Here is a 16,043-nt window from a genome sequence, read left to right on the forward strand (position 1 = left end):
TATTAACTGACTACGCCCATAAAATTTGGCGCCCCGGCAAAATGTCCGGTTTGCCGGTCTTGGCGACATCCCTGATCACATGTTGATTCCAATTGGTACAGGGTGTACAAAAATACAATAGTGTGTGCTCCTAAAGTAACGCGTAACATTCTTTATTAATTAAATTAACAATATTATCAAAAATACTTATTGTCTAGCGGCAATTGGCTTGAATGTAACACCCTATAGTTTGTTACATTTTTAGAATAATAAAAATTTATAAAAATAAGAAATAATTTGATTCATATTCTGTCTGCTAAACCACAAGTACCAAACATGTTTGAAAACAGCTCATTTTTATTAATCTAAAAATGTAACAAACTACACGGTGTTACATTAAAACCAGTTGCCGCTATAAAATAGGCATTTTTGATAATATTGTTACTTTAACTAATAAAGAATGTTTCGCGTTACTATGGAAGCACACACAAAACTATTGTATTTTTGTCCACCCTGTACCAATTGGAATCAACATGTGATAGGTACATTTTTGGAATCAGCTCAGCTAAAGTAATCGGAAAATTGAGACAAAATGGGGGTGTTCCATTTAAAAAAAATTACGGTGACGTCATTACTCGAAAACAATTCACTCTGTATATTAGATTATCATTTTGAAATATGATAAATTAAAATCAAAAATCGACCTGTTTCAGGATTATTTCTTAAAATGGTCTGTTTAGCTAAAAATGAATTTGTTCCATACTTTACGGACACAGTGTATATGGAGGATACCTAATTAACAAATTTTTCTGTATCACTCAAGAATGAGAGAACTAGGGTAAATAATCCTTTGAGAACAGAACTCTCCTTCAATGTGCCGAAGAAAACTGGTCCTGATGGTCCAAATACATGCCTAATCCAAAACAATTGCTAAAATTGAAAATTGAACCCCTTATTTCATATTCCTAGAAACTCATTAAATTTTCCGAACGTTCCTCTGAGAATTTAGGTTCATCTGACTTTCCTCTTCAGGAAAATCAATAGACAACACACACTTCAGCGGCCCTGGCAGGATTAATGTATGTTGATTATTTTATCATAGATGGGGGAGGCCAAATTAGCTTATGATTACATTGATCACACGGTATTTACCGCTATTAGTTGATAAAAGGGTACGAAAGATCCTAGGGGAGTTTAAAAGATCCCGAGGGATGCCTGTACACCCTCATACACATATTAACATACATTATTCGAATAATTAGATCTGTTCAACGTTTAGGATGGATGTCATTGGGAATTTAAATCAACTTTTATGATAAACTCCAGTATGTTCGAAATACATGCGAATTTGTGACAGACGGACAGCTAATTGACTGATTTTTGTCTGAACTTTCCTTTCAATAGGCTATTAGACAGAGGGTAGGTATATAAACATTATACTATTTATCGACAACCTCTTATATTAGAATTTTGAGATCTATATAAATTTAATTCAATGAAAAATGTTTCTTATTACCCTTCATATTACAGTATAATCATTAATCAGTAGTTATGATTTCCACAGAAGAAAATGGTTGAATGTTGAACCAATAGGTAATTGAAACAAACGCTTCCATATCTGGAAAATTATTACTTATACATACCTCCAAGTGTCATCACTGAGACCACGTTGCGTATAATTGCATTTTGGTGACCTCTTTCATTGTTAATTTTTGAGCGCTCGTATCAGAACGGATCGCTGTATCGTAATATCTGGAATTTTGAGCTGAGAATAATGTCAAATGACAAGGTTTGACCAGAAGGACATAGAAATTTGAACAGCAGTTGAGTTCATTGGTTGACAAAATGGATCCGTAAATATGAAATTGTGTGTGTGAGTTCCTAGCTATTAATTTCAAGCTCGATAAAGATGAAAACTTACATTTGGATGTCAAATGTAATTTCAAAGCCTGGTGCGAAAATATTCATTATAATTTATAGGTAGTTATAGGCTTACTATATGTAGGTATTCATATTTTATCAATTTTACAAAATAACTTTTCTTACGTGTTGAGATATTTAATGCCTTATTCATGGTGAAAAATTTGCAGTTTTCCTCTTATTCCATTACTAGGGATTTCAGTATTTGGTGAACTAAAATATTTGAATCAATATAACTAAAAAAACATATCTTCCTGATTTTATCAGCTGGTAATAACATAGACGGATGGGATAATAAATCTATGGGTATTAAAATTCACAGCGCCATCTCTACGATAATCATGGAAACTTAAATGATGGGTAAAGAAAAACTCTAGAGAACAGATTCTAGTTTATTCTTTGCAATTGCAACCTATTGAATGGAATAATTTCACTGAAATTTTTACAGCTTATTTGTAAAATGTGAAAAGAATCCATCTGTCCAGATTCGGAAACTATGATACATATTCAAATGAAATTATGAACAAAAATCGGTTGCTACACAAATTTGATACTCCTAGCTCGAGAATATGACCAATGAATTTTTTGAGAAAAAAATCGACTAATCTAATCTACAAAAAATATTTCTCAGAAGTTTGCCTACACATAAGGTTGATGTCAATTTAAAATGTATATTAGCATGATGGTACTCACTAATTTCTTCAATTTTTTTACATTTTACGAAATGTTTTGGGTCAAACCAGGAAATAATAAATCATAATTTGAAATTGAAAGTGTTTTTTTATGTGATTCCATTGGAAAAAATACAACCTCCCTTTTTTTGATTTATGAGAGTATATTGTATACAACAATATATATTCTTTTGAGAAAGAGCAATACAAAATATTAATTTCAAACAATCAAGCATATGTGTCGATGAATCTCAGTATTAGCAGAGGAAATGTAACGGGGTATCATACATTTTAACGTATGATACAGGAGAACAGATAAAAACCTCAGCAAAAACTCTGTCTCCCCGTATCGGTGTAGTGACTGGTTTGTGTAAACGTTTACAGAATAAGCTGACAATTTATATTGAAGGACTTCCTCTTCAACCAAAACAACAATTTCGACTAGAGATGCATGACCTTTCAAATTTTTAAAATTATTTGCTTTATAAGGAATCTGAAATGACTTCAATGCAATTGGTTTCTTAACTGGATATTTACCTGAATCCTTCAGCCTAATACCCAATCGTAATATATGATATACATAATAAATTTCCAATGGAAAATAATGAAGATAGTCATTTTAAGATATACAAAAAAATAAGCACCTTTTGTTTTTAAAATGTACTTGAATCATCATCATCATTCTCAGCTAACAACCCATTGTCGGATTAAGCCTCCCTTAGTTTTGTCCAGCTCTCTATATATTTTTCCCCCAACTTCTTTCAAGTTTCCCGGTTTTGAGCTTGCTGTCCCCATTTTGTGCCCAGAAGTCTTTTTATATCATCAGTCCATCTTGTTTGCGGTCGCCCTCTACTTGAATATATAAAAATATATGTCCTTGTGAAATATTGAACTTATTATTTTAATATAAGTTTATTGACCAGAAATAAAATATTCTCCAGAGTGCAATTCCTTACACGAAACATATTTAAATACAACTCAATCTAATTCTACATATTCTTTACCTCGAAGGTGGTAGGCACCTTGTTTGAGGCATTTACATTGGAGACTCTTCTTTCTACTCTTCACGTACATCATATATATATATATATATATTTTTATTACTATCATAGTACAAGATGATAAGAGCCCAATATGTAATTTAACCGCTGTTGTGACCAAGGTTCCCCTCAACATTTCAGGTATCCGAGCTCTTAATATCCAACAAATTCGTAACTTCTTGAGAACTTCAGGTTCCTATCCACGTTTTCCATTTCAATATTTTTAAGTTATAACTTGCTTTAATACACTCTGGTATGTAATTGTACACCCGAGGGGCTAAAAATGTGTGTCCTATGGTTTTCATTGTTCTAGGTATTAAAATCATTCGTCCTCTGTGTCGCGTTCCATGCAAAAGTTCGTTAAATTCCTCGGATGAAGTATTTTTAAATTGATGCACAGCAAGTACGAGCATATACAATTGTCGTAGATTCATTCCGGCATATTCAAGGAAGTTGTTCACTCGGATAGCGATAGAGTTTTTTGTATATTATCTCCAACAAACACTTCTGTGTTATCTCGACCTTAAATAAATAATGTTTCACTACCCCTCCCCATCCAAGTAGCACATATACCAGTTAAACCAAACCAAGTACAATGTTCTCAACAACTAAGGGTCACAGAATTCCCTAAAAAACCTGAACTTGGAATCATTTTCCGAATTTTTTCATAACGTTATCGACTTGAAAATTCTATTTCAAATGTGGGTCTAATATTACACCTAGATATTTCATATAATCTGCTGAATGAATATTTGGTAGTTAGATTTCATCGACTCAAGAGGATAATAAAATGTGAAAAAAACTTTTTTCAATTATATTGTACACATTTGAAAATACACTGTAGTTATTAGCGATTCATTACAATTGACATTCGACAACAAAGGAAGATTCTCTTGAAAGAAAAATAACTGGTACCTTATGATAAGACTTCCAAGAACTTATAATACTATCCTAAAATAAAAAAAAAGGAATTTCTCAATATATATATTATCTGACCTACAAAAAACAGAAGTCACAATATTTTGAAAAATAATTTTTGGTAAATGGGTAACTACTACCAAAAATAAAGATCATAAGTCAACATTTTTCAAATTTGTCGATGATAATCTTGGTAAAGTTTCCCCCTTATCAGGTATAAATATACCAATAGGTTTTCGGGAATTTCGTTTTTCTTTCAATTTTGACAGTTCCAATTTCAACTTATCTAATATGGCAAAGTTCGGAGAATTCACTGCTGCCTTGCTCTGTAGCAGTGTTATTTCTTGTTCCTCAAGCTTCTTTACCTTAAAACTTTTCACAGATCTATTACCGTAAAGTCTAAGGAAGGATCCCCAAGTTTTCAGGTTTGGATGTAGTGCCTGTATAAAAAATTCCAAAATTTTACAAAATAACTATAATTCTTTTTAGTAAAGCCTACCTGTAAAATAGCCTGAGACGCTCTCTGTTTTCCATCTCTTTTATTTTGACAAGTGACAGTCGCTGTATGCTTACCTACTGTCATTGTAAACTCATTCTTTTTATTTTTTGATGTCTTACCCTGATAACTAATTTTCAAATCGTTGAGGCCAAAATTTCTCTGCAGACAAGTAAGGAGAATATCGTGTGGAGATGGTTCAGTGGTTTTTGCACAAAACTCTGCAACCCTAGGATCTTCTATTCTGATCTCGTCAAAGAACTATTGAAAACTAATCATTAGCAACCCTTCTCAAAAAAAAAAGCTCATACTTACAGATAAATCTTCGTCTGGATCTTTACTTGTGCTTGATCCTGTTTTAGGATCGGCAGTTATTTTTGAGCGCATCTCAGGAATAAGTATCTCTAGGGTATTTTTTGCTGCTTCCGATTTTGCCTGTTTTTTACTTGTCCCATAACCAACTCCATATTTCATATCATTGATAGAAACAGTTGCTGCATATGGGGTCGCAGCATTTTCTGAACAAAAATATTAAAATTCATAAGCACTCAAAGTGATAAAATACTTTTTATACCTAATTCAGTAAAACTATATGTAGGTTGCATTTTGAGAGCATGTTGAACATATTCATGTAGTATGCAGATATAAGACTTTCCATTGGGATTCATTATCCATTCTTTTCGTGTTCCACGGCCATTGGTATCATTACCATCAGCATTTTCTATAGGAAATGATATGAGTTTTGTACCTAGGAATGAAAATTATTTTTAGATCAGAGAACACTATTATTTCACATTTGTTTTATTTTTGATCATGAGCCAATACATTTGTTAGGAGCTGAGAAGGGAAAAAGGAAAAAAAATTTGAAAGACCAAAATTCCAAAGGTAACATTTTCTTCCATGTTGTCGATAAAGACCTGAATGGAAATATTTGTGTAATAAAGCTACAATTTTGAATTTTTCACTCATTGTTATTATAAATCCCCTTAAATCAGAAGTATGGACATTCTAGTTCTCAACCTATTATCTAGAGCATGGATCAAATTTGCTACATCACTACAACTACTACTGATTTGAAGTCTCTAAAAAATATATTTTGAGACAAAAATATTGACATATCTTTGCCTACTTTTTTCCGCAACAGTACACAATGATGTATATCATTTTTGGTGTGATATATCAACTTGAGTGGAAAATTAAAAAGAAATACATTTGAAAAGTTTTAATGCTTGATTATACTTGCCGTCAGGCAGCATCGGCCTTTGTAGATGTTTTTCTTGTTTTTTCTTTTTTGTGAATCTTCTTCTCTCAGACCAAGATTTGAATCTCATAACCTGAATTGTTTTAAATTTAAATAGAGACTGGCAATACTCTCGTAACTGTTCAGGACTCAGGTTTTGTGATGCGATGTTTTCTTTAACAGTTTCAATTTTTGCATTTGGCAAGTGATTATTCTCATTTTGAGTCTGTTCTGCTTCCTTCTCTTTCTCAATAGCTCTCTTGTAACTTAAACAAGGTATTCCACTGAGAGGTATTTCATGGTTCTAGAAATCAATTAATTAAAAGAATGAGGTGTGGGAATGAATTAACGAATGGAAATATATTGCTACAGTCCAAAGTCACTTCTGAAATAAAATCATAATCGAATTGTTACTGAATCCTATCTTCAACTTGTAAACATTGAAAAATAATACCCATGACTCAGGTAAAGAAATTCAATTGATTAAAAAATGATAAGACATTGTAAACATTGATTGTGGTTGCAATGGTAGTGAAAGATCATGATGATAAATGAATCATGGTAAGTAATAAGAATTTGTTAAATAATCAAAGACAATCTTCTAACCAAAAAAGGGTTGTGCAGTTTTCGATTGGGAAATAAAGAATTTATAACATTAGCATATATACATATATCGAGTACAATAATCACCTGTCTAATATATAACTGAGGAACAGGTAGTAATCACTTTGTGAAATGTCATGATTAGGTGTGGTTAAATTTCCTATTCAAATCCAGAATTTGTTTTTCCAGATCATTCGCATCATGAGAGCTTTAATGTTAAAGTATAAGTATATCACTTTTTTATTTCTCAATGGTAGGTAGGTTATGGATGAGTATTGATGATATGATTCAAACTGTTAACATTAATGATGATAAAAAAATGGCTATATATGAACATGCAATTCAAAAAAATAACTAGAATAATATTATCCATACCAATCTATGTAAAATAATGGCACAAACTTTTTTTGGTTATTTAAAGCTGAATTCAAATGATTTTATTTCCTAATAAACACCTAAAACCCATATAATATTTCCCTTTTTAGTCTACTTTTTTAGATACATCCACATATCCAACAGCATTTAGAAATAATGGCCCAGAGACTATAAGTCTCTGAGGACAAATTAAATGAATTAATTATTAAACTCTTATTGAAAAGATGAGAATACATCTGTACTCACACGAGCAGAACCTCTGCCTAGAAAATAAGGTTTAGAAAGAGTGCACACCCTGCTATCTTTATGCAGAAAGAGAGGCATACCACTATTATGAGAAATCTTGATCCATCCTTCTGGTAGTATGTCAAAGTGATTTTGTTCTTTTTCAATCAGCACTACTTTATCTTTCTCCACATAAGGATTACCTTCATCTAACAATATAAACTATTATTAAATCTGATATTGAATATTCCATTCTTCAAAAAACATTTCAGCAAACATAGAGAATGGAGAAGGTTGTTCATCATATGGTTCCGATATTGAATATACTTGTTCTTATTAGCACAATATGAATATATGAAGAGGTATAACATAATATCATGACTTCTTAAAACTGAAACTTTGCTAAAACTTGTTTATCTATAGGTAGGTTTTACTACTTATAAATTAATACAGTAAATTTAAGTTTATTGTTTGTATAATATATCTACTAATCAAGAATTGATATATTGCTTTGTGGTTCCTTTATGAAGATGTGCGATCCCTGACAGAGCAAATTTACATTGGGCACATTGAAATAAAACTTTATTGCAGTATTCTGTACAATTCATCAATATTGCAGGTTACAACAAAGAAAAATTTCTTGCTGTATGAGGAACACTACATGATATAATTCAAGTACTTTAGAAGACCTTAAAAAATTTGAATAGAGCAAAACTCACCTGGTGGTTCATCTTCAGCTTTTCGTTTTTTCTTATTTTCCAATGCATCCTCCAGCATTTTTTCAATTTCCTCATCTGGTACGTCTGAATCATAACCGTTTGATTTTTCTGAATCTGAATGTGCAATCTCGTCTAGAACATGGAATTTCCTAGCATCATCAATGTCGAAATCCATGGGGGATTGATCAGGAGATTTGGCCCTTTCGGAAGGTGGCTTAGGGACCACGAAAGGACATTTTGAGGCTTGGTTCCCTCTACTTGTTCCTGGTTGGGGATTTATAAATTCCATATTTCCTACACAATACAGTTAAATATTTGATTGATATATGGTTGTTGTGACCCTCGTAGATGCTTTCTGACGGTAGAAAATAAAAGAATATATCAATTCACCTATTATTAAAATTGAGACATTCTTTAAATAACTTCCGCAGAAAACTCTTTCTCCCCTTTGACTGGATGAATTGCTGGATTATCAAATTATTTATTATAAAATATCCCTTAAATAGATATAGAATATGTGAGTAATAAATTCATAAGATGAACCACGAAAGTCTCGTTATTTATTGAAACTTTGTTGAACTGAACTAACTGAAGTAAATTTACGAAAATGTCAATACAAATATTAGGTTAGGACTATGTCAACTAGAAGAAAGTTTCCAAATTTCTATGTAAGTATTTAAAATTTTCTGATTTTTTACCTCTGTTTTACAGGTTAGATAGTTTTCCGAAGATTCCAAAAATGAAAATTGATCAAGCATAATGGAAATATATTTCAAAATCACAAATAAGAAAAAAATTTAGAAGATAAGATAAAGAAAGTTGAAGAAGTTAAGTTACTTTTTCTGTGGTTAGATAATTCTAGTGAATTTTCCATTGTAATTATTTAATATGTTTATGGCGTGAAGTTGTCAGATAATTTTGTTAAAACATTTTAATAACAAGAGTGACCAACTAGCTGATCCACTTGGCGAAACAATAAATTCAATAATACAGCAGCATGATTATCACATTGAATCCGCGAAGAAGGAAAATGAAAAACATTAGCGAAATCTATTTATAATTGTCATAATATTGAAAATTATAAAATCTCCAAAAAAAAAGTATAAAGTGAGTAACATCTCTCAATTTAAAATTAACTAGTTGAATTTGGTTTTTATATTGCCCTTTTAAACGCAATTAAAATCATATTCGCTTATATTTTCATGTAATTATTTTTGACAGTACTACTGGAAAAAATAGAAAACATTCTTTATCATTTATTTTTTATCATATTATTTATATTTTCAGCATTCCAGATTCCAATTTTATGCTCGATATTTGATTTGAACTTAATCACATGTATCAATACTAACTTGCTGTTGCATACCTTCACTATTTTAGCTGATTAGCAATGTTATTGTACACTTTCATAGGTTCACTTGAATTCAGTTCCAAATTAAATGGAGTGATGATATTTAACAAACATATGAATCCATGTCATAAGAGAATACAGAAATCATGAATCCTTCTTTTATTAATGTGTTTTTTTAAATTTTTTTAGTCAACTTGTGATAATATGGCTCAGCCAAGTAATTTGAAGAGACGAAATGGACCGGCTCCAGATCCATCAGGTTCTTCAAGTGGTGGGGGCAATAACCCATTAAGTAGTCTTCCTAATGGAAATCCAGGAACACTTACAGACGAATTAGCTGCTTTATTTGAATGCCCTGTTTGTTTCGAGATTGTTTTACCACCTATTATGCAATGTCAAGTTGGTCATCTTGTATGTGCTAGTTGCCGCCCAAAATTATCATGTTGTCCTACGTGTCGAGGAACTTTAGGTAAAACTAATCACATATCTTAACTTTGGAACTGTGAAATTATCATTATTTTTAGGAAATATAAGGAATCTTGCCATGGAAAAGGTAGCCAATAATTTAATGTTCCCATGTAAACACAAATCAACTGGCTGTCGAATGTCCTTAGGATTGAATGAAAAAGCAGAACATGAAGAGATTTGTGAGTTCAGACCTTATAGCTGCCCCTGTCCTGGTGCTTCTTGTTCTTGGCAGGTGAGATTTCTAGATTTTTTTAATGAATCTTCTTTGAATCACTTGTCAAATTACTAGTGAGGTATCGAATATAAAATCAATTAAATCTAACAACAAATCACTAACAATTTTGTATTTTGCAACTGTGAATTTATTTGGTATTATTTATTATGTATCGAATAGTATTTTTTATTTATTTATTCCTGACCCTGACAGCTAAAAGCTGAAATCAGAGCCTACATTCACATTATATCTCTCATAAACAACAACATTTCTTAAATATAATTCATATCAGTGATCATTATTAAATATTTTTCTACAATACTAAGATTTGGGAAATTTTAGATATTTCTTGTGGGATTTAAAATAATTTCAACCTTGGATGTCGATTCCTTAAATCCACAATTAAGTCTTACATCGATCATTCATCTTTTTAAATTTCAGGGCCAATTAGATAAGGTTATGGTTCATCTTCAACATGCCCATAAAAATATTACTACATTAAATGGGGAAGATATAGTATTCTTAGCAACAGAGATCAATTTAGCAGGTGCTGTTGATTGGGTTATGATGCAGAGTTGTTTTGGACACCATTTTATGTTGGTTTTAGAAAAGCAAGAAAAAAGTGATGGTCATACCCAATTTTTTGCTATTGTGCAACTCATAGGATCTCGAAAACAAGCAGAACATTTTGCATACAGGTTAGTAAGCAGTTACTCACCATGTAGGTCTGATTGTATGTTTTTTTCATTGTAATTTGAAAATGATGAAAAAATATATTCTTCAATTTTTTATTCAAGAAGAAGAAAATAATGAAATATTTCAATTGTAAGAAAATTTCGTATGTAGTTCATCAGAGTTTTAACATTTTTTTGTGAGTTTGCGGAACTATTCAATGTTTGATTTTTATATGTACAGTGGACTCTCGTTAGTTCAAACCTCGTTAACTCGAAATCCTCGATAACTCGAATTATTTTTAATCCCCTTGGGAAAACCATGTCTAAGACGAAAGATGCATAACTGGAAATGATTTTACGAATATATTTTACCATTTATACCGCTATAAGTCGAAGACACAAAAATTACATTATAACTCGAAGTCAGTACATAATTCCAATCCCCGCCGAGTTAATAATTGCATCGTGAGGTTTTATAGAGTTTAGTTCTGTAAGAGCTGTAGGAAATAATTTTTTTTTTAATGTTTTTTATCCAACTCTCCTAAGCCCCGGAGTGACCTCTCAGAAGATAAGTAATTTTTACAAGAAAATTATTTAGAGTTTTCACTCTCAATTGCTGAAACAAGCTAATAATTTGAATAAAATTCTCCCGCGCATATAATTGCAATATGTAATTTGTCAAGAGTTGTAAGGTTGAAAAAAAATTGCCTTAAAAGAAACCAACAATAACACTTTGAATTAATTAACTCTTTTGACATTTCGGAATCAAAATCAAACTTCTTCATCAGAAACACTCTTTGAATACTCGGAATTTGTCAATTGGCACTTGTCACCACAGAGAGTCGTTGGTCTATTTCATAATGAAATTTTTTATTGTCAATTCATTTTTCACTAAATTCATCTAATATGTATACAATCTACTCCTATTATAGGAAACAAATATAACTATTCTTCACCTCTATAACTTGAATTTTCATTTGGTTTACCGTTAATCTCATTACCTCTGTAAGTCGAATTTAAACAAGAATGACCTATATAACTCAAAGTACGTCTATGTCAAACTATACGTAACTCAACGAAAAATCTTGGTCCCGTGGTGTTTCGAGTTACAGGAGTCCACCGTACCATTATAAATTTTTGATCAATTTCTATGGAAAAATGTTGTTAGATATTTAATATTTTCAGACTGGAACTAAATGGTAATAGGAGAAGGCTTATTTGGGAAGCAATGCCAAGATCAAGTCATGAAGGAGTGGCATCCGCAATCATGGGATCTGATTGTTTAGTTTTTGATAATTCAATTGCACAGCACTTCGCTGATAACGGTAACTTAGGAATAAATGTTACCATATCATTAGTTTGCTGAACATTGTTTTTGAATCTATGTTGTTTAAGGCTTCTATCATTATTATTTATATTTCAATTTAGATTATCTTTCCTTTGTATGAAAAACCGACTTAATTCATGAATATTTGATATAATGATTGAGTTACATAATTTTTATTTATGATTGTTATTTAATTATCCTAATTTGTTGTTAAATGCTTTCATTTTATATTTATACTTTTAAATTCGAATCATCTCTCCCATTTCAATTAAGAAATTAGTTCATCTATTACATAATGATTGTTACATAATTTTGATTTATGATTGTTATTGGAGTCGATTACGTATTTACAGTTTATAATAATCATATCAATTAAGATATCGAAGTGATTTAGAATAAACCGAAAAACATTCCGTGGTTTTGTATCCAAAATTTTAGTTTGCGTAAGTGGAGAATTGCTTTACTCAAATCGATTCTATAATATTATTTCAACAATGTTTTTTATTATTATTGGAATCTGAGATCGAAGCATAATATTCATTGTCTGATGATCGATAAGTCATAATTAGTCAATAAGACAGAACTGATTTAAAAAATTGTTTTTCAAATGTGATGTTGAAATCTGTGTGGAAATAACTGATGGAGAATCGTAAGACTATCAGGAAGATATTATCTATATTTGAAATTATTTTGTGAAAATTTGTAAATTGTTTTAGGTTCTTTTGGGAATTGTATTGAATGAATATTCTAGGATGGGTATGTATGGACAGAATTACTTGCGACCTTATTAAATATATTCTTCCTTAGATTTTAATTAATGATCAGGCCTTATTTTCTAATAATCTAAAAAATTTCTGACTGGTTTGATCAATTTCTTATTCCATATATACCTTGAATTTATTTCATTTGAAGACTACATATTGTACAGATGATTTTAATAGACAATTAGGAATTTGCAGGGAATATCCAAAATGAAGTATTTGTGAGGAGAATATTTATGATCAATTCAATATTAGTTCATAAATTTATATAAAATGACCCTGGGTGTACATATTTGATGATTGAACAAATTATATTCAAATCAAGCCTCCTTGTAACTGAGATCATTAAACTATTTGAAAAAATTGCAAGTTTTAAATTTTCATAAACTGCTATATTACTTGAAAATTCCCATTCTATGTACTTTCGAATTTTTCAGACAGGAGTTTTCTATCGAAGACTATTGTCTTTTTTTTAATTCTTAGCATTTTTGGGATATAAAATATGCTGAAGTAACATTCAAATTTCGTTATAATTAACACAATATGCTTCAAAAAACAGAATGATTAGATTCTTTTTTAATTCCTAAAGAATTGATAAATTGTATTATGTTGAAAAAATCAATAATTTCATGGCATGACACTTTGCAGGGGATTTGATTTATATTCTGAAGTTATAAGTTTGTGTTCACGTCAGTCTTATATAAAGATTTTTTTCACTTTGGTAGAACGAATGTATGTAATTACAATTGCAATGTAATTCAAAATTTTCCATCAAGATTTATACTAACTCGAAGCTTGCAGTTGAATCAAATGCATAATTATTTGATTTTCGGAATGCTCTAGTATATTATGGTGGAGGCGCTGTGCATCGACATATTATACTTCAATTTAATTTTTTTCTCCTCCTCGAATATTTTTTTTGGAGAGAAGAAGCATAATATTATCAATTTTGCATGTAAAAAACTACTTTATGCAATGGCTTATAATAATATTGCCACAATTTTCAATTTTTATAGGTTAGGTATAAATGGCACCTTTGACTATAGAATATTCTAAGAATAATGTAGAATCCTATGTTCTAAGAGAATATTTTATATTCAATGGATGTCACATATTCCTATGGATGGCACAAAACGGACATTCAAAATCATGAATTTTTCTACGTACAATTTTAACCATGATGTTTGTTATAAATTATTCCATAATGAAAGGATAACATACTATTTTCCAGAAGTCTATAGGCGATTGATTCCAGACAGATAAAACACTATGTATAGTATAAAAATGGGTTTCAGTGACGAACTGGTATTTTTCAACATTTTGGTTGTTTCATGAAATGGTATTATATAAAGTCCACTAAAGACTTCTGATGATCCTTGGGCTTACGGGCTGAGCTGCAAATAAGCAAAAAGCTTGTTGATAGTCAAAACCGAAAGTATGGACTGATGTGGATAGATTATTTGCTTACGATTCTATCGAAGGTAGATGAAGCATTTCATTGATTGCCATACCTACATTATATTCATGATCATTATTTTTATTTGCATTCATGGATTTGAAAAAAAAAACAAAACTGATGTAAGTTGATAATCCCAGTGTACGATTTGCTTCCAGAGGTTGCTGAGGATATGGTAGAATGCGTCATCATAAATAAAGCTCATTTAGTGATGATATGGGTTTATATGTTCAACATGCAAACCAGTAATGGCACCTTCCAACTGACCAAAACCGAGAGACACATCAAAATGATCAAAAGGGGAGATGTACTTGAAACTTCTTTTCCATTAATGCATCTTTTTACACAAGGAATTACGTTTGGAAGGTGAGATAGGAAATACATTATTTGAGCGTCTTAAAATATCAAATTTTTGGAAAGAAAGCTCAATGAACTGATAAAACCGCAACAATGAAATAATAATAATTCACATCCTCATGTATTAAGCCAATTGAAAAGTCCCCGGTCTGATTCACAGATGGCGGTGCTAGTATTAAATCCATTTGATTTTTAGTAAGTACCAACCTTCAAACGATACGTGTCAAAATTTGACAGCAGTCCGACCATCAGTTTAAGAGATATTGCGTTGTGAGTGTAGCTACTTTTGTTATTTGAAAAAAGATGGAAAAAAAATTCATGTGCTTATAAAATATTGCTTTCTGAAGGGAAAAAATACAGTTGATGCAAAATCTTGGCTTGATGAAGAATTTCCGGGGTCTGCACCAGAAAAATCAATCATCATTGATTGGTATGCGAAGTTTAAACGTGGTGAAATGAGCACCGAAGACGGCGAACGCAGTGGATACCCAAAAGAGGCTGTCACCGACGAAAAAATAAGAAAAGTTCACAAAATAATTTTGAATGACCGTAAAGTGAAATTGATCGAGATATCAGACATTGTGACGATATCATTCACGAATATTCGTACATGAGAAAGCTGTGTGCAAAATGGGTGCCGCGCGAGCTCACAATCGATCAAAAGCAACAACGTGCTAATGATTCTGAGCACTGTTTGAAGCTGTTTAAGTGCAATAAACCTGAATTTTTGCGTCAATATAAAACAATCGATGAAAAATGGCTCCATCATTTCACTCTGGAGTCCAGTCGACAGTTAGCTGAGTGGACTGCACACGATGAACCGAATCCAACGTCAGCTGGCAAGGTTATAGCATCAGTATTCTGGGATGCGCAAGGTATAATATTCATTGATCACCTCCAAGATGTCAGACCATCAACAGCGATTATTATATAGCTTTATTGGATCGTTCAAAGGATGAAATCTTAAAAAACGGCCCCATTTGAAGAAAAAAGGTGCTGTTTCATCAAGACAATGCGCCATGTCACAAATCAATGAAAACAATGGCAAAATTGCATGAATTGGGATTCGAATTTCTCCTGCATCCACCGTGTTCGCCAGACCTGGCCTCCAGCGACTTTTTGCTGTTTTCAGACCTTCGAGGGCGAGAAGGCAACTATGTTAAAAATAAAATCGAATTTTGCCAAAAAAATGTGTTTTACTATGGTAGACCGGGGATTTTTCAATTGACCTGTTATATCTATGTAGGTA

General features: G+C 31.5%; 3 protein-coding genes across 6 annotated transcripts in view; 1 reads left to right on the forward strand and 2 right to left on the reverse strand.

Annotated features, from left to right (window-relative positions):
- LOC123686127 overlaps nucleotides 1-2,173 on the reverse strand; it is a 58,579-nt gene extending 56,406 nt beyond the window's left edge. Inside the window, exon 1 of the mRNA XM_045626119.1 lies at nucleotides 2,026-2,173. Coding sequence (XP_045482075.1) covers nucleotides 2,026-2,053 — 28 coding nt within the window. The 5' untranslated portion in view covers nucleotides 2,054-2,173. The remainder of the gene's footprint in view (nucleotides 1-2,025) is intronic.
- The window catches only part of LOC123686125 (E3 ubiquitin-protein ligase SIAH1A-like), a 65,511-nt gene extending 52,143 nt beyond the window's left edge, over nucleotides 1-13,368 (forward strand). The window contains exons 2-6 of one of the 2 annotated variants that reach the window (XM_045626110.1): nucleotides 8,898-9,293; nucleotides 9,727-10,006; nucleotides 10,062-10,237; nucleotides 10,661-10,917; nucleotides 12,079-13,368. In XM_045626110.1, the coding sequence (XP_045482066.1) occupies nucleotides 9,742-10,006; nucleotides 10,062-10,237; nucleotides 10,661-10,917; nucleotides 12,079-12,259 (879 nt within the window). In that variant the 5' untranslated portion in view covers nucleotides 8,898-9,293; nucleotides 9,727-9,741 and the 3' untranslated portion in view covers nucleotides 12,260-13,368. The remainder of the gene's footprint in view (nucleotides 1-8,897; nucleotides 9,294-9,726; nucleotides 10,007-10,061; nucleotides 10,238-10,660; nucleotides 10,918-12,078) is intronic. The other variant, XM_045626111.1, reaches the window with a different exon arrangement.
- On the reverse strand, nucleotides 4,411-8,984 carry LOC123686123 (microprocessor complex subunit DGCR8). 3 transcript variants are annotated; one of them, XM_045626105.1, is made up of 8 exons: nucleotides 8,885-8,984; nucleotides 8,187-8,480; nucleotides 7,489-7,676; nucleotides 6,268-6,568; nucleotides 5,599-5,772; nucleotides 5,340-5,542; nucleotides 5,028-5,285; nucleotides 4,411-4,968 (listed from the first exon to the last, which is right to left on the reverse strand). In XM_045626105.1, exons 2-8 carry the CDS (start codon nucleotides 8,473-8,475, stop codon nucleotides 4,681-4,683), a joined length of 1,701 nt encoding a protein of 566 aa, XP_045482061.1. In that variant the 5' UTR covers nucleotides 8,476-8,480; nucleotides 8,885-8,984; the 3' UTR covers nucleotides 4,411-4,680. The 3 variants fall into 3 exon arrangements, with proteins under 3 accessions (XP_045482061.1, XP_045482063.1, XP_045482062.1); XM_045626107.1 differs by having other exon boundaries at nucleotides 8,187-8,541; nucleotides 8,885-8,968; XM_045626106.1 differs by lacking the exon at nucleotides 8,885-8,984 and adding an exon at nucleotides 8,577-8,805.
- Nucleotides 13,369-16,043: the final 2,675 nt, after the last annotated feature.

Source organism: Harmonia axyridis, chromosome X (genome assembly GCF_914767665.1).
Source record: "Harmonia axyridis chromosome X, icHarAxyr1.1, whole genome shotgun sequence".
In the NCBI taxonomy this organism is placed as follows: Eukaryota; Metazoa; Arthropoda; class Insecta; order Coleoptera; family Coccinellidae; genus Harmonia; species Harmonia axyridis.